Below are 18,794 nucleotides of genomic sequence, written 5' to 3'. Positions count from 1 at the left end.
ATTATTTGTTCCTAAATTAATAACAGATATCAAACTCCAATGAAACATTACCACTTGGCATCCTCCCTCATCTGGGAGGCTAGAGTTAATTACTTTAATTCCTTTGGTTATTGCCAGATGCTCCAAATAAGTTCTGTCATTGAGCTGGTAAGTCACTAGATTGCACTAGCGTGTGTGTCTTCCCAACATTCTATAGAGTGTGGGCTTTGTTGAAGCTCATACTCAACATTTATTTCTTATACTTTGCATTACTACTGACTGGCACAGTATGTGGTATAAAGGAAGTGCTAATGTGTTTCTGAGAGCCGATAAACAGTGAATAGATAAGCACATTCTTATTCAATTGGACCCTTCTTTGGAGTCTCTCAAACTTTACACAGAATATGAAGCTACACAGTCCGCACATGTTTCTAAAGGCATGGGATTATTTGAAGCAAACCTGTCACAATCTCTTCCCTACCTTGGATTTCGATAACCCCTTAAATCCATAACAGTCCATTAATTTTCTTTGACAGAGATCTGTGCAATTAGGTGGACAGTTCTACCAACTCAATGTTCTACTATCTTGTGCAAGTAGCATGACTAATCTTTTGATATTAATTTCCCTGCCCTGAGCATGACTAAAATTCCTTTTTCCATTGTCATGGAATATTTCATAAATCTCAATTAGTTCTGGCTTTTGCTTTCTGGATCCTAATATGTATTCCGGTTACACATTTCTCTTAATCCTACTATCAAATGCCATCAGTGTTCATGTTAAATTTGAACTGGTGAGAGCGCCTTATGTTTTCAAAAGCACCCTGCCTTTGCTAACATTTGCCTTTATTATACTAAGAGCTCCATGGGGGTGTGGCTGCGTTGAATTCAGACTTTCCACTCCGTCATTTCCAGAACTTTCTCAGGAATAATTTCACAAATGAGCCAACACTCTGTGGTGGTTTTCTACTTTGTTCTTAGTTTAATTCATTTTTTATATAATGTAACGTAAGATGTGTGTAATTTTTACTTTCACAATAGGCTACTCTGCTAGGCAGTATTTTAACAATATCATCTTGCTGGTATTTTAATTTTTACTATTTCCTTCATTGAAAGATACCATTGCAATGTTATTTGGAGAAAGCAATCAATATGTACTAAGTATCTAAAAATAGAAGAGAAATACCATTGCAAAAGGTAGATAACTCTGAACCTTGCCTATGGTATAATGGATTTCTAATAGATTAGGAAAGGGATTTGTCTTTTTGGTTCTGGGTGAGTTTTTAATACACAGAAGAAAATTTTAATTGAGTTCCTATGTAATACACTCCTGTAACATTTGCACTCTTCTTTCTATTTTACCTTGACTCCTATGTGCTCTAAAATACTTGCCTTCTCATGTTTATGGATATAGTCTCAGCTTTCAATGCTTTTCTGCCTCCCTATTTATCACAATTATTTCTATCAACTAAGGTCTAACCTTCCATTCCTCTCAAAATATTTCATCATCTGCTTCCAAGCCACTCCCAGACATGTCAATATTTATGTTTATATAAAATATTCAGTTTTACATTTTAATTTCTCATATTTGGCCCACTGGCATCTAAATGGATGTCTGGAAATATTGTTTCTGATCATCTTTATTGCTTTTCTTTAAAAGGAATGTTTTTTTTCTATTTGTTCTTTTCCTGTCACATCTGTCATTCTTGTTAATATTTCCCAGGACCTTTTCTTCTCAACCCTTCAAATGCCACGTTGAAGCACATTTAATCACTTCAGCAATCTTTACCACACATATTAGCCCTCTCCCAGAAGGCAGACTCTGACCTTTGCCATGAGATTATTATTTAGCTATCTTAAGCCACGGACTGGAAAATTAAAATTTTTTTATTTGATACTATCAACAGTTTTTGCCTTCTCTTTCCTGCAGAGTCATAATCCTCAATCAAAGGGAGAATGAAAAGCACTGTCAGGAAAATGCAGTGAAGTATCACTCAAAACATTTATGCACTAAGAAAATGCAAAATAGTTGCAATGAGATGCAACTACACATTGATTCAAATGGTAAGATAAGAGCTATTGACAATAAACACTAAACAAATTCTGCTTCAATTTTCATGGGAATGCCAAGTTGTTGGCTCTTCCTTGTAAACTCTGAGCTAGAGTTACCTTATAAGCAAGTTATGTTACTCCTATTTATGAAGTCAAGAGAAATAAAAAGACATGCTCTTACAAATTCCTATATGTGAATGCTTATGCCAGCTTTATCCATAATCAAACAACCAAAATATCCTCCAATTAGTAAACAGATAAGCAAACTGTGGTATATAGATACAATGGGCCATTAATCAGTACTAAAAAGAAATATATTCAGCAATGTGGATATAATGAACAACCAAGAGGAAAACATTTATTCGATGGATTTAGAGTATTTAATCATCAAATTTTGTTTCAAGTCATTGACATCGACATTAAATATTGGCTGAAAGAACTTCTTGAGAGAAAGCCTTGGAGGCAGTTCCTATGTAAAGGAACTTGCTATTTTATCTGATTTCATGTTTAATGGCAGCCCAAAGGTTAGACAAGTTGGTTCAAAAAATATCCATCTACTGTGTAGGCTTCTGCGTATTCACTTCAGATACCCTGGCAATTCTCATTGTAGGAAAGGTGAAGAAAAGGGTTGTCAATCTTGTCTGCCTACTCTCTTCATCTGTCATCATCCGTCTATATGAAGGGAATCATCCAAAAAGATAAGAGAGTCTTTTCTTCTCCCAGGAAACCATGGAAAAAAAACAGTGCTCATTTCATATTCTCTTCAACACAGATATGTCTTACTGACACAAACTGGGGAAGCCATTCCTGGTGGACAGGCCTCTCATCCACCCCAACACGAAGAATCCTTAAGATCATGCTCAGAAAAGCCAACAGAGAGGGCCAAGGACCGTTGTTGTTTAGAAAGGCCAGCTTGCAAGGTTTTGCCCTTGGTTGGCTTATCAGAACTTGACTTCCCTCCATGCCTGACTTTAAAAGCCATTCATTGGGCCCAGGCCCTATGCAAAAAATAGGATCCACACTGAATATCAGAGGTTTGGAAGATTTTTCTATCATACTAAGCAGGGTACCTGAATGGCCAGGTGGAAATGAGATCTTTATGACTGAACATCCGATGGGCTTCTCTCATAAGAAATAATGCACTCATTAGTGTGTGTGTGTGTGTGTGTGTGTGTGTGTGTGTGTGTGTGTGTGTGTGTGTGTGTGTGTGTGTGTGTGTGGTGTATTGTAACTGAATAAAAGCAAACAGTAATGTTAATGTTGGTGAGGGCACATGAAGACCAAGGATAATATCTATTGTAGTATGGAACAGGACCTCATCTTTCTTTTTTTCTAAAATTGCCATTATAAGAACATCTTGTACTAAGAGGATGCATTTCTCTGGGAACTACACCAGTCTAAAGAGTCCAATCTATATTGTTTTGGGAATAAGGATAAATCCAACTAGGTCAGATTAATTTGTGAAAATCATACAAAAAGGATGTATAATAGTCAAGAGAACGTATCTTTGTATCAGCCTTTACTTTTAGTATGACTAAAACATTCATGGTTTAAATATGAGTCATTTTCTGTTAGGAGAATAAGCACCATTTCCTAATTAGAAAGTAATAAAAGTTTTAAAATCATACAAATGGGCACCTAAGTTACAAGTAAACTCATATGCAAAAAACATAGTGACAGCAAGTTCTCTTTTCAGTATGAAAATGTTATTTACTATTGCTCATTCAACAAACATTTGAAGAGCACTACTTTTTCATGCGGAGACACTATGAAGTTTGTATGTGCCACACTCAATTCCTCCTATTTTTTTGGTTAATAATAATAGCTATAATCTGACTATAATTATGAGAGTCATATAATAATCAATTGTCTTCCGGTTGTCATGAATTTGGGGAACAATGTGGTTCTGCTATGCCTCCCATAAAGGTCAATGGATATAGCCAAATTTAGCCAGTGTATCAGTGTATCTCATCTCTGGTATAAACAGCATCAAAGGAGATACTTTATTTTCCTTAATCGTGGGTCATGAACTCAGGGTCTGGGTGCTATCCCTCAGTTCTTTTGCTCAAGGGAAGCTTTCTACCACTTTGAGCCACAGCTGTACTTCTAGATTTTCTGGTGGCTAATTAGAGATAAAAGTCTCATGGGCTTCCCTGCCAGGACTAGTGCTGAACCACAATCCTCAGCTTCCTGAGTAGCTAGGATTACAGGTGTGAGTTACCCACCGGCACCCAGCAGAAGATATTTTTAATCATTTTATTCTTACAGAAGAAATAAGGCTTGGCTGACTGGTTTCATTACTTTGCACCGACCGTACTTACTCAGCTGTCTAGAGAATGTGATGTGACTTAAGTGACAGCCCATAGAAGCAGGGCCAGTTCAAAGGTACACAAACCTACATGCCTGCCTGTCAGCTGCTGGTCCAGTACAAAGCAAATTTTAACCTTGCACATAGAAGTAGGCCAATACATCTTTATTGTCCTGACATCATTACTCATCTCTTTTTTGAGATAAACAAGAGAAACTTTAATTCATAATTAATTTTGACCTACAAGTCTATAAAAATTCTACTCAAGCCAGGCACCAGTGGCTCACACCTGTAATCCAAGCTACTCAGAAGGGTGAGATCTGAGGATCGAGGTTCAAAGCCAGCTTAGACAGGAAAGTCTGTAATACTCTTATCACCAACTAACCACCAGAAGACTGGAAGTGGCACTGTGGCTCAAGTGGTAGAGTGCTTGCCTTAAGCTGAAGAGCTCAGGGACAGCACCCAGGCCCAGAGTCCAAGCCCCATGACCAATCAAAAAAAAAAAAATCTACTCGAGTGAATAACGGAAAAAGAAGCAATTTTTTTCATGGCTTCATTGAAAAATGAGAAACAAAACTGACTTTATTTACTATTAGCCATGAAATCTAATACTATATCAATCACTATTTATCCAAGCATAATTTATATGAAATCCTAACACTTATTTTATATACTATCAAAGTTTGCAAGTTCTGGTGATATATGAATTTTTTTTACTTCAATTAATTTTGAGATAAGTTAAGTTTTATACTTACTGCATGGACACAGACTGGTTTTGGTTTTAAACCAAAGAAATGGTACAGCCTGGTATATGACCATATGTACCACAGAGTTTTATGGAAGTTAATATTACAGAAATTACACAAAGACAACCCAGGATGGTATATATTGCAATATGGAAATATAAACTCATTACTTTCCGTAAAACTCTTCTTGAAAGAACACTAAAGTACAAAGTACTTAGTACTAAAGTACTAATAGACTACAATCCCCTGGGAAATACACTAGTCTAAAGAGTTCAGCCCATGTTCTTATGGGAGCAAGGATTAATATTTCTAAATCAGATTAATTTGTGGGAGTGATACAAAAATACACTCAGCAGTCAGGAGAATGCATCCTTGGATCAGTCTGTAATTTTAATATTTTGAAGACATTTGGAGTTTAAATATGAGTCATTTTATGTTAGGACAATAAGTACCCTGTTTTTAATTAGAAGGAAATGTAATTAAAAAATAATCATCCACATGGGTACTTAAGTTACCAGCAGAGTCATAGAAGAGACACACAATGAGAGCAAGCAGTGATAGGTTCAGTATGAGGTCATTAGATATTACTTATATGAGAAGCATTTTATGTGTTGGTTGGTAATGGTGCTTGAACTCTGGGCCTGGGTGCTGTCCCTCAGCTAGTGCTCTACCACTTGAGCTACAGCGCCACTTCTAGTTTCCTGGTGGTTTATTGGAGATAAGAGTTTCACAGATTTACCTGCCCAGGCTGGCTTTGAACTGTGATCCTGAGATCTCAGCCTCCCTGAGTAGCTAGGATGGCAGGTGTGAGCCACCAGCTCCCACGAAACATTTTTTAAAAAACCTCAGCCTTCATACAGACAATGAAATTGTTCATGTGCACCACACTCCATGTTCCCTTCTCCAGGATGTGCACTGCTGCTCCCTGGGAGCTGACAGATCTGTGCAAGCAGCACCGTGCTCTCCCCAACTGCCCACATTCGGAAGTTGACTTTCCCTCTCCTTCCAGGGTCACGTGACCTGGCTCTGAGCAGCTGGTGGTGTCTCTTTTAGGAAGATGGAGACTGCAACACATTTCTCCTAGATACCTCAGCAAGTCACCTGTGATTCCATCACATCAAAGGAATAAAGTAAGACTGCATTTCAGTGAGAGAGGAGCTTTTTACTACTGTGTGTCCATGGAGAAATATCCTCTTTAGGGAAAAAAAAATACTATTTTTAATGATTTGGTCAGACATAGTGAAAAAAATATGTACAATAAGATTACAGTGTATTTTTTGTACACTGATGGGACTAAACCGCATAGAATCAGATTGTAATGCTATATCATGGAAATATGCATTTTTTGACTTACTTAGGTGTCAGAAACACCTTTCATTCTCATTGCTAAATGTTCCTGAAACAAAAAAGAGAGGTTAAACACTATTGTTCAGGCATAGCTTACCAGGATATATGAGGCTGTCTGTATTTCTTTGAGTCCGCCCTATTACAATGGTTGTCAGATTCACTGTTGGTTTCTTAAACATATTAGGTTTCTTCTGCAATTTTACTTGCTTCTGAGACTTGACAACATTTGCCAGACCCTCCGACAACAATCGATCAATGAACCCAGTTAAGTTTGATAGGGCAGCTTGAGTTTTTATTTCAATGATTGAATCCACAAATTCTGTGAGCCCTTTCTGAGAAAGCTGGCTCCCTGGCACAAAGCCTTTGATCCACTTAGGAAGGGTAGCGTTGAGTTCAGATACATCTGCAGAAGCATTATGGCACACAGTTAAAAACTCCTGGACAGTTTTGTTAAGCAAAGAGAAACCCATTGAAAGACGAATGGATTTGGCTTCTAGTGCCTTAAACCTGGAATTCAATACCTGCAGTTGAAGAGCTTGATCTCTCTCATTTGTAGCCATACTACTACTTTTTTTAAGTGAAATGTAATAAGGTATGAGTGTCTGAGTCACTTTAGATTCCATGCTTTGCAGCCGAGTTTCGCATTTTTTAGAACTATTAGTGGCTGAGATTATGTTTTCTTCCAAACGAGTCATGTTCTGCTGGTAGTTTTTCACTTGGGAGATGAATTCATCGAACATATGATAAATCTTTTGAAAGCTGGACTGATTGTGTTCCTTGTCTTTAGCAATATCTGCGAGGACCTTAGCAACTTGTAGAACAACACTGTATCTCTGATCATCATTGATCAAAATCTGGATAGAGTCATTCAAGTGCCGGAACTGAGAAATGAATGTCAAAATGGTTTCCATGTTTTCGTTACACATGTGGTGGACTTGCAGATCATACTCTGTGCGTAAAGACTCTTTGCGCACGTAGTTATCTTGAACAGAATCAACGGCATTATTGATAATCATCATCGTCTTATTGAGGCCATCTTCCATCTCCAGGGCAAATTCACCCAGCCGTCTTTCAAAGGAATCACCACGAGTCTGTACTTCACTTTGAAGTACGTTGTGTCTTTTAGTAAGCTCTTTGAAGAAAGAATTTAGACTATTGACAGCTTGAATCAGATATTCTACCTTCTTCCTTGTGGCCACTGCTTCCTTTGGTTGCTCAGGGGTGGCTGTCTGTCTGAGGGACGCTTCCTGCTCAAGCAAAGGTTGCAGCATCTCCATGTCATGCATCAAATCGTGCAGCTGCTCATTCATTTCTTCCATCTTGCTGTCCATTGGGAAGACAATCTCAGCTAACGTTTGGTTTAACACTTGCAAATTCTCTTCTGTGTCTCTGAGTTGAAGCTTAAAATCATTTCTACACGTAGACAACATTTCTTCACAGGCACCCTTCATAGAGATTTTCTCCAGCTCTAAACTGATGGTGAGGTTGTTAATCTTGCTCTCTTGGATGTGCAAATCATCAGACATTTGTAGCATCATCAAAGCTTGCTTGTTTATCTTCTCATGTAAAACAGTCATGTGTGCGGTGACGTTATCGCTCACAGATTGGGCCGCAGCCACGTTCTTCTGTTCCGAGCCTTCTAAGAAGTGTTCGTGTGCTTCCTTCATTTTAGAAAGGGTCTTTTTGAGTGATTCATAATACAGAACGCTCCTGGAGTGTTCCTGCATCAAGGCCTCTTCTAAATGAGTCTGCTTTGCTTCTAGTTCTTTAATAGGTTTCTCACATGTAAAAGTCATTTCTTGCCTTACATCCACCATGCGGTTCTTTAGATCGACTATGTCAGTCCAAGTGGGCCTATTGTCTTGCATTAAAACCGACTTTTGCTGGAGTGCCAGTGAGACCACAGATTCATTCACTTGTTGAATGATGTGTCTGGTGTTTTCCAGATCCTCTGAAAGGCTTGATACAGTCTTAAAAAGCTGAGCAACAGTCTCTTGCATGTCATTTTTAAAGACTTTGAACTGTTCACGTACTATGTCCTTTATTAGATCATTGATGCTTTTGGATTTTAGACCTAAAGAAAGAGATAGTAAGTACTAATACAATGTGTTTTAAGTATAAAATATGTATTAAGTATAATAAAATATTTTAAGTATAAAAAACTTAGATATCTCTAAGAATATTTTTTAAAAAGCTAGAGACTAAACAACTAGTAATGAACTAATCAAAATAATTTTCCAGTGTATTTATTGATGGTACACTTACTAGAAGGTAAACATCTTCTGAACAGATATATCTGAGTGGAGAAATCAATCAGAAAAAAGAAAACACTAAAACCATAAATCTAATATTCTATGGACAAAAGGCAGGAAGAATTCTGACCTCAGAATTAGATCTTTCTATGCAAAAATTCTAGATCTAGTATTCAATTAAAATAAATGACTTTGAGCATTTTGCCTTAGTAAATAACACCAGTTGTTGGCCCATGACCATTTTATTAGATTTCTAGTAATTAAGTTCAGAGCTCATAAAATTTTGCTTGAAGCTCACAAAAGCTGATATACAGACTTCTTCTTGAGTTGAAGAAAAATATAAATATTCATGATATTTAACTAATAGTTTATAATAATAATAAAATAATGAAATAAGAGGTTGGAGAATCACAGAACAAGTCAATCTCAATTAAAATAGGAATTTACAATATGCTTGACTACCCTAATGTGCCACTAATTTTAACAGAGAGAAGCTCCTATTTGTGTTTTCAACATAAAAAAATATGGACTGATTCCATACTTTAAAAGAAAAAGAAAGAAGAGGAAAACAGTACTGGACTAATGCAAATGATTTAACTAAGAAACCAATATTTGTAAAAAGAAATAAAAATAAAAACATTGTTCCTTACAGTAACAAGACCAAAAAAATAGCACCTAAGAAAAGCATATTTGTTAGTAATTAGGAATCATCAAAAGTGAAAGCTAACTTTAAACTTTTATAAAGCCAATGACCATAATGTAACTTATCAACAACATAATAGAAAGGATTTTCAAAAGGATGGTTTGTAGGATAAGGTATTACCACATGTGTTAAGGCTACTATATAACTATTCAAGAAAAATATGAGAGCCAGGCACCGGTGGCTCACACCTGTAATCCTAGCTACTCAGGAGGCTGAGATCTAAGGATCAAGGTTCAAAGCCAGTCCAGGTAAGAAAGTCAGTGAGACTCTTATTATCCAATAAACCACTCAGAGAACCGGAAGTGGCACTGTTGCTCAAGTGGTAGAGCTCTAGCCTTGAGCTGAAGAGCTGAGGGACAGCGCCCAGGCCCAGAGTTCAAGCCCCATGACTGACAAGAAAAGAAAAAGAAAGAAAGATAGGACAAAAAAGTGAATATACACGCCACTGTCTTTTTTCTTTCAGCACAGATCAGATTCAGCACCAAATCTTCATCCGGGTAATTAGAAAAAAATGAAAATGAAAAACATAGGTACTTCAGCTGTATTCTTTTAAAGTATTTGTAAACATTATAGATGGAGAAAGGTCAAAAATCACAGCAGAGTCTGAAAGGATATCAAACCATTTATTAGCTAAAACTTTTGGTATGAATGTATACAATTTGCTACTACATTTGCATATGACTGCAAAAATATGCCAAAATATCTTCTGGGAGTATCTGTGTGTGTGTAGATTGTTCCAAATTTTTTCTTAATTCTTTTACAGGAAACTACAACACCTCTGCTTTCCTAAAAAGATAATGTTGCATTTGTTAACTTAGACATATTTGCTATTAGACACAATTCCATGCTTATAATGCAGTTGTATGCATAGGCCCTGTCACCGATGTTCAAACAACTTGTGAGGAGCTGAAACACTGAATTTCTAACAATGGCTTCTAATAGAGGAAGCAAGTAAACATGGAGGAAGCTGTGGTTTTGTGAGCCAAGGAAAGCAACATCTTTAGGACAGGCTTATTAAATTAATTATTTTGCTTTAGGAATATCTATTAACTGCATGCCCTCTTGTTCTCATAATTAATGATTGTGCTTATGATACAATTAATCCTTCCTACTGAAAGGGAAATTTCATTGTTTTGGTTGCTGTTGTGACTGTGTTTGTTATTGGGTTCCTTTTTGTGTTGCTTTATTCTGCTTTTTACTTTGTTAATGCCAGATATTTTTAGTAGGTTTGCAGGTCATAAAATGTAGTTTACAGTCCTACTTCTCTTAGGTCATGATAACCAAACTGATGAACAAATTTCACTCAGGTGATCATAGTCAGTTATATGCTGTTTCTATTTAACTTCTTTCTAATGTTATTATTTCAGAGGAGAATTGTCCATCACTGGTAATTGGTAAATGTGGCTGTACCAGATATGGAGGACAGGCTTGATCTTTTAGTAGTTGACAAACATTAATTATTTAGATGATTAAAAAAATAATGGCTTCTGTTGAACTACAAATGTTTCTGTACTGGCAGATATTATGGCAAATCTCTATCATTTTAATTGTGAAACATATAATACTAGGAGAAAATATCACTAGTAGATAGAAGTACAACAGGATTGTGAGCCATTTTTTAAACAAATAAAGTGATGTTAAAGAAACCAGCAATCCTGAGACCTGGGAACATGCAATAAGCCAAATGAATGAGGATAATCCTAGTAAGAAAACAAACTCCCTTGAACAGCCAGGCTTTACCTAAAACCCATTTGCTCGGTTAACATCTCATCTTTCTCTCATAATTTATTTTTCTAAAAATTATCCCTGGAATTGATGCCAATCTCAAATGGATCTACCAAGTCCTGTGCATAAAAAAATCAACACAAATGAGTAATTTATTTTGTGTCAGTCTTACCTTTTAGAAAAGATTGAAATTCCTTCCCTTTATCTTCACTGATTTTCTCTTCCAAGGAGGAGTACATGCTGTTTACACCATCTATAGTCAAAGAGATATTGTCTACTTTCTTCTGTAGAAAAGTCAGTTTCATAGCCTCCTGGGTCATCTGGTCAGTCAATTTTTGCATCACAGCTGGATGTAGAAAGAGAAGATTGGCAACATTAAAATGTATGCTAGTCAACTGCCAATGGTTCATGCTGTAATCCTAGCTACTTGGGAGGCTGTGATTAATTAGGAGGATCAATGTTTGAGGCTTGGTGTGTGTGAACCTGTGCACACTTGCACAAACACAATAGCATTGGGGCTTGAATTCAGGGCCTTGCACTCTTGGCTTGGCTTTTCTGCTCAAGGCTGGCACTCTTAACATTTGAGTCACATCTCCACTTCTGGATTTTTGCTGGTTAATTGGAGATCAGAGTTTCTCATATTTGTCTGTTTGGGCTGGCTTCAAACCTTAGACCTCAGATCTCAGCTTTCTGGTTAGCTAGGATTACAGACATGACTTCCCATCTTAACCAATAGCTGGGACCCAGTGATATGCATCTCTCATTTCAGCTATGTGGTAGGCTTAGATCAGCCCAGTCTGGGAGTGAAAACGGTTTGCAAAACCTTTTTACCATAAAAATGCTCATTGTGATGGTGTGAGCCTGACATTCTAGCTATGGCAGGAAGAATAAATAGGATGACTGTGGTTATGGACAGCCTAGGCAAAAAAAAAATGTATCACTATCTCAAAAATAACAAGAGCAAAAAGAATACTGATAGAATATCTGTCTAGAAAGCACAAAGTCCTAAGTTCAAATCATAGTATTGCCAAAAACAAAAAGAAGGAAGAGAAGGAAAGGGAAGCAAAGGAGGAAAAAAAAGGAAAAGGAAAGAAGGAAAGAAGGAAAGGTGAGAAAGAAAGAAAGAAAGAAAAAAGAAAGAAAGAAAGAAAGAAGAAAAGGAGAGAGAGGAAGGAGATATAGGCTTTAGAAACACTCACTTTTATGATAGATTTAAAGAAAATTTAAATAAACCATGTTTGTACTAATATAATTGAGAATATAGATACATTAATTTACTAAATTACAACCTCAATGATTAAGGCTATTTAAAGACAGATATTTGTGGAGCTGGGAAGGTGGCTCAGTGGTAAAGTGCTTGCCTTGCATGCATGAGGCCCTGGGTTCGATTCCTCAGCACCACATAAGCAGAAAAAAAACAGAAGTGGCACTGTGGCTCAAGTGGTAGAGCGCTCACCTTGAGCTGAAGAGCTGAGGGACAGTGCCCAGTCCCAGAGTTCAGGCCCCACAAATGGAAAAAACAAAAACAAAAACTGAATACAGATATTTGTAAACAGTATTATAATATCTTTGACTTCTAAAATGTTGTAACTTTCTCCAGCACTGTGAGTTTTGTTTTTTTTTAAACCTCTGGGAGTTATGGTCACATTATAGATAGATAGAAACACTGAAGATTGGAGAATCAGCCTAACTCGCCTGAAGCTACAGAGTTAATGGCGGAACTGCTTCTAAAGCCAGGTTTCGGTAGGTGCTGCTGCACACAGGGGCATAGTTTTTCCTGTGTAGTGAGTGTGGTGTTTACTGGGGAATTTCTTTAATGGGAACTAAATAGACAGAATTTAGATTGAATCATTTTATATAGCAATGTCACTGCCTCCTTGAACATAACACATTAATAATTCAAGATTTGAAGATAGTAAAGACGCTAAGGCCCAATCCCTTAAATAAAGAATCAAAGGGGAATTTCTAAGGCATATCCACCTGCATTTTAAAAGATTTCCCACTAAGTGATCTTTCTTAATTTGGAAGCCTTGTCTTGCTTGCCTAGATCTATGTCAAACACTGTGAATAGATGTTGGCAATAACTTACTTTATGTTTCTACAGGCTAAAGTTAAGTCTAAAAGAAATGGCAAATCATTGTTACTAGCAGGGTGTGAAAACAAGTACGTGACAACATCTAGTCTATTTATCTATCATCTATATCTAATGCCTATCAACTATCTATCTACCTATCTATCCACCCATTGTCCTAGTATTCAAACTTGAACTCAGATTCTTAGCTATTTTGTTCAAGGTGGATTGTTCTAACACTTGAGTCATAGCTTTTCGCCTTCTGGTGATTAACTGGAGATAGGAATCTCACAAACTCTCCTGCCCAGTCTGGCTTTGAACCTCACTCTTTGTATCTCAGCCTCCTGAGTAGCTACAATTATAGGTGGGAGTCATCAGCACCTGGATTTCCTAATCAATCTTTGATCAGGGTTTTCACCTGTGGGCTCTTAGCTGCAGTCATTTTCCTCAGTCAATAATCAACACCTTTTAGGGAGTGCTTGCCTTGAGCTGAAGAGCTTAGAGACAGTGCCCAGGCCCAGAGTTCAAGCCCCACAACTGACAAAAACAAAAAAACAAAAAAACAGAGGATCTTTATCAGCCAATAAAAAAGGGACTTAGCTCACTTAACATGATTCTTCTCCTACTGCACTGCTTAGAAGGCAGAAGTTTGCTTTTATTTTGGCAACTTACTTATATTCCTTGTTTTTTCACACTGCGCATTGTACATGTGGTTCTTACACCCTGGTAGCTGGTTTTGTTTTTACCCAATAACCAGCACTGATAGAAAAGGATTGACACATACATGAATGTGTCCCCAGCACACATTTGACAGCAGAAAGATTGCTTATTTGGAAGTTAACAACGCACGGTGTTGACAATAATTGGGTTAGAGATGATAGTAATTACAATGGCTCACCACAGTCTTGCAGCTGCTGCTGCTCTAGCTTCTCAGCTTTCCCTCTGTCAAGAGCAGTGTGGCTTTCAGCCTGGCTGCTGTGTATCAGTTGCTGCTGTTCCTGGGCTAGAGGTAAGCAGGGGATGGGGGGGGGGAAGAGGGAGAGAGAGTGGTAAGCATTGGAACCATTGGAATCATTTTTCTCCCCCAGTCCTGAGCAATAATGTGGTTGACATTCATTTTCCTGTGTACTGAAGCGTGATGGTAGGATGATTGCCCCTGAGCGCCCCGCCCCCAAGCAGAGAGCCAAGGGGCTACTGCACTGCCTTTGGAAATACAGGACTATAATTCTGCCTGGAAAAAAAATTAAATTATTCAGAATTCCTTTAGGTGAAAATGGATGGTAGGATTGTTGTTGTTTTCCTTTCTTTCTTTCTTTTTTTTCTTCTTTGAGGAGGAGGAGGGATAAGGGGAGGAACAGGCTGAGTAACCCATGGATGTAAACTGCCTGCATAATTGAGTGGCTTTTAAAATTCACCATGTTCAAAGCAATAGAGGAACTGAGAATACACACTGCTTGCTTAATAATGGAATTTCTACTGGGTGACTACTGGACGTATGAGGAAAACACCATGTTCCACCTTGAAGACAAAACTGGTATTTAATTAATAGTGTTACATAGGCTGTTCCTAGACTAAAGGTTCCTTGCTAGGAAATGAAACCATAAAGTCAGTGAAATTTCAGAAAAATGGAATTCTTGAATCTACTCTTCAGGAACTCAATGAATCTAATAATCTAAACACACACATACATATACATATATGGGTGAGATATGTGTGTGTGTGTGTGTGTATGTGTTTTGTATGACAGTACTGGGGCTCAAACACAGGGCCAATGTGATGTCCCTTAGTTTTATCGCTCAAGATTGATGCTCTACCATTTGAGTCACATCTCCACTTGCTGATTAATTGGAGATAAACATCTCATGGACTTCAAACCTCAATCCTCAGGTCTCAGTTTCCTGAGTAGCTGGATTACAGGTGTGAGCACCTGGCTCCCAGCTAAATCTAGTAATACCTTCATGTCTCTCTGGGAAAACCAATTTTAAGAAAGGTTTCTTAAAGATAGGGAACATGTCAAGTATTGTAAGCCTGTAATTGACAGGCTTTGAGTGAACAAATTTGTTTATTAAAGCCTGCAGATTAGACATGTACAAACTAGTGCGTGGTGTCTGGTGAGGCTACTTCCCATGTGAAATTCTATACCAATGAAACTCTGCCTCCCTGCTCCCTGAGCCACGTGTGATTGTGAGAACAAAACCCCTTCAAATATGTAATAGGTTTGGCACTAATTTGTGTTAGTCTCTATTGTTAGATTGAACTTTGCATTGCTTTTCTTCAAGGAATTGAGCTACATTAATGAATTTCCATTCAGACTATGGCTTTCTTTTGACCCTTTTTTACTTTCTTTTCCTCCATTGTATTATAGAACATTCTGTTGAATTGTTGAATTATGTAGTAGAAGAACACAATGTACAGATTGGGAAGATGAACAAGCATTTGGGAGCTAGGGATGGTAGGGAAAAGTATGAATATTTTTACTAAATCTTAGCTATAGGGTTCTTATAGCTTACATTCAAATGAATCCATATAAATCTATTAAATAATCACAATTTTCTATCATAGTTCCTCCTTAAATGGTACAATAAAAACTGTTCTAGCTGTTTGATTCTGGTACCTTGTATCTTGTATATATATTTACCTGATTTGGGTAAGGGAAGGGAAATAACAAAATGTAAAAAAAAAATGGACAAAGGTTGAACCAATGCAACAGTGATACCCACAAGATGCTAGTTTAGAAATGAACTCTATAACTTGGAGGGGACAGGGCAGTGGGGGGGGGGAGAAAAAGTGGGAGAAAAATGAGGGAGGGAGTCACAATGTTCTACAAGTAATATACTCATTACCCTACTTATGTAAATATAACCCCTCTGTACATCACCTTTACAACAAATTAAATTTTAAAAAGGGAAAAAAAGAAAATTGAAGAGGATAAAAAGTATTACCCGAAGTTATCAAGTGTCCCTGCCCAAGATGTTTAAAACTTGAAATGCCCATCTTTACAAATTCAATAGTTCATCTTTTCTTAGTTTATCTTTTCTTAGCTCTGCTTGTCATCTGGAGTTCAGTTCATGCATTCATCCCAATTTATTGCCTGGGGTTTAACCAGAGGCTGGGGGAGATGATAGCATCTCTGACAGGGTAGTCAGTGACCGTTCTGAGATAAAGAGCCTGGCTGATCAATGTTTCATTTTTCTTTTCCTTTAGCAATCTTTCTGTCCCCGAGATGTGTTCTCTATCGCCAAGAACTGACACACTATCTCCGTTTCCCAAGCGGTCTAGCTTCCTTTCCTCCAAGCATGGACCTAGGCTTTGTTCCGTAAGGTACAGATTTTTGCTCCCTTTTCCTGTTTATTTCTATAAAGTGATAGGTAAAGAGAAGGGGAACATTTCTTTACATCAACAGACTTTTAAAGATCTTTGTGTCCTTCAGATATTTTTTAATGCAATAGTTTTTAAGTGTGACTCCTTTGTCTTACCTGCTAACATAACTACTAGTTTCTCTCTTTTTTTTTCTCCTCCTGCAATGGAAACTCTGACTTTCATGGATCAAGAACTAGAGGGGCAAGGCAAACAAGTCAGTAATGGGAACAACTTCCTTATTAGGTGTTTTTTTTCCCCCCTTCTTTAATTAGACAGGTTTTATTTGTATGTCTCCTCCCCACCCCCCACAGTCCACAAAACCCTTCCAGGCCTTTGAGCCATATGGAGGAAGTCATTAATGGCAGCTCAGTAATGAGGATGTTTCTCTCTCTTGCCCTCAGCTGCCAGAAAGCCTTCCTGTGTGGCTTGACAAGACAGATTTCCAGCTGATCTTGCAATATCCAGTGAATACTTACTGGCTTGATGAATGCTCAGGATACATTTCACGATTTACTAGTTCTGTTGAGGTTTGATGCAGAACAAAGGTAGAAGGACTCTGTCCTTTCATTAAATGCATCCTAGTCTCACCAAGCAAGATTCTTATCAGGAGAAATGCTCTTTAACTTATTTTTAAAAGCATTTAAATGAACTTAACAACTTGGGGGAGAGGGGAGTTAGGAGGAGAAAAAGTGGGAGAAAGTGAGGGGGAGGGTAACACTGTTTGAAGGGGAATGTACTCATTACCTGATTTATGTAACTGTGATCCCTCCATACATCATCTTTACAATAAAATTGAAATTTAAAAAATAATTTATTTAAAAGCATTGGACACTACTGGGAAGATAGCTTTTCAAAGATGTAAGAAATATACACTCCTTTTCCTTTTAAAAACTATATTTTTCTGCTCCTGGTGTTTGGAATTTGTTTTGTAATAATCTCATTGCAGAGGGCTTATATTAAAAATCTTCGAATAGTTGCTTGAATTATTTTACAGCATTTTCACAACAGGGAGAAATGTGTCATATATTTATAACATACGGCGGGATTAGTTCAAAATCTGTGTGTGCTCATGTCTTTTTCAGTATTCATCATATCTGTGACATATTTCAAAATATTCTTATTAGATTTTACTTGTAATATTGTATTTTACTTGTATAGAAAATTTGAATGAAGCAGACTATATTTTTAACATATTGGCAAGAAATTTCTCTTCATCTTCTCTAATTTGACACTAGTTGAATATTAATTTCTCTTTCCTTTGTGACCTGACAGCAAGCCATCATTTTCCTGTTCCACTTCAGAATATTTTAGAGACATCTGCTGGAAAGGCACATGATTGCAAATTCTATGAAATAGATTTTTAAAGTATACTACTACTGGTATTTCAGAAAATGCTTAGAATAACATATAACAAAATCAAGCCACTTCCTGAGGGCAAAAGCACTGTGATTCTCAAAAAGATCACAATGTACAATATGCCAGAACTACTACTTTGATTTTGGACTTCATGCTCCTTTACTTTTTTTCAATAAAGTTCTATTCACATAGAATTTTAAAATATTGGTGTGCTTTTGATAACATAACAAATATTTTAGTATGGTAATTAACCACTATAGACACCAACTTTTATAATTACCTGAGTCGTAGCTAAAGTGTGTCTATGGTCTATCAGTTTACTGCAGAATAAAACACCAAAAAGTGATACCTTATGGATTTTAATGACCAAAAGTCCCTTCATCACACTTAGAAAATAGATCTGCAGAAACAGAAAAAAAAAACATGAAAAAAAAGCATCTAAGAAAAGAAAAGAGAGAGAGAGTCCAATTGCTGGCCACTTCATTTTACCATGATGTACTGTTTCTTGAATATTTAAGCAGATTACCATAAGGCAATGTAAGTTAAAAAGATGTCCGTATTTTATATTCTGCTTTGTTTGTGAGGAAGTATCTTACTGGGGATAAAGGGAATTGGGAAGCATATGTGATACTTTGCAAGTTTTCTGTAAATGAAATCTTCAACGATTTGAGGGACTAGCCCTGAAATAAGTGACATGGTATTTCAGGTTACTTTAATCTTTTAGGAGTATGGTAGACGTTTAGGAGTATGGTAGACGTTTAAGGTGCCCCCGCCCCCAAGATCATTCTTGTCATCTCTGGGGCAGTCTGTGATAGGAGACAGCATGGCAGAGTTGTCACACGCTGTTTATTCTTGTAAGAGACAATTTACTAGATAAGAATAAAAAGACTGGTTGCAA

The 18,794-nt window shown here is 37.2% G+C and overlaps 1 protein-coding gene across 1 annotated transcript in view; it reads right to left on the bottom strand.

The window, feature by feature from the left end:
* The window catches only part of Mmrn1 (multimerin 1), a 40,517-nt gene that overhangs the window by 6,183 nt on the left and 15,540 nt on the right, over positions 1-18,794 (bottom strand). Inside the window, exons 4-6 of the mRNA XM_070022281.1 lie at positions 14,079-14,183; positions 11,282-11,455; positions 6,527-8,503 (exon numbers count right to left, since the gene is read on the bottom strand). Of these exons, the coding sequence (XP_069878382.1) occupies positions 6,527-8,503; positions 11,282-11,455; positions 14,079-14,183 (2,256 nt within the window). The remainder of the gene's footprint in view (positions 1-6,526; positions 8,504-11,281; positions 11,456-14,078; positions 14,184-18,794) is intronic.

Source organism: Dipodomys merriami, unplaced genomic scaffold (assembly GCF_024711535.1).
Source record: "Dipodomys merriami isolate MVZ:Mamm:240054 unplaced genomic scaffold, mDipMer1.0.p SCAF_15, whole genome shotgun sequence".
Taxonomy (NCBI): domain Eukaryota; kingdom Metazoa; phylum Chordata; class Mammalia; order Rodentia; family Heteromyidae; genus Dipodomys; species Dipodomys merriami.
The sequence above is the reverse complement of the archived record's forward strand: the minus strand, read 5'-3'. Positions and strand labels throughout refer to the sequence as shown.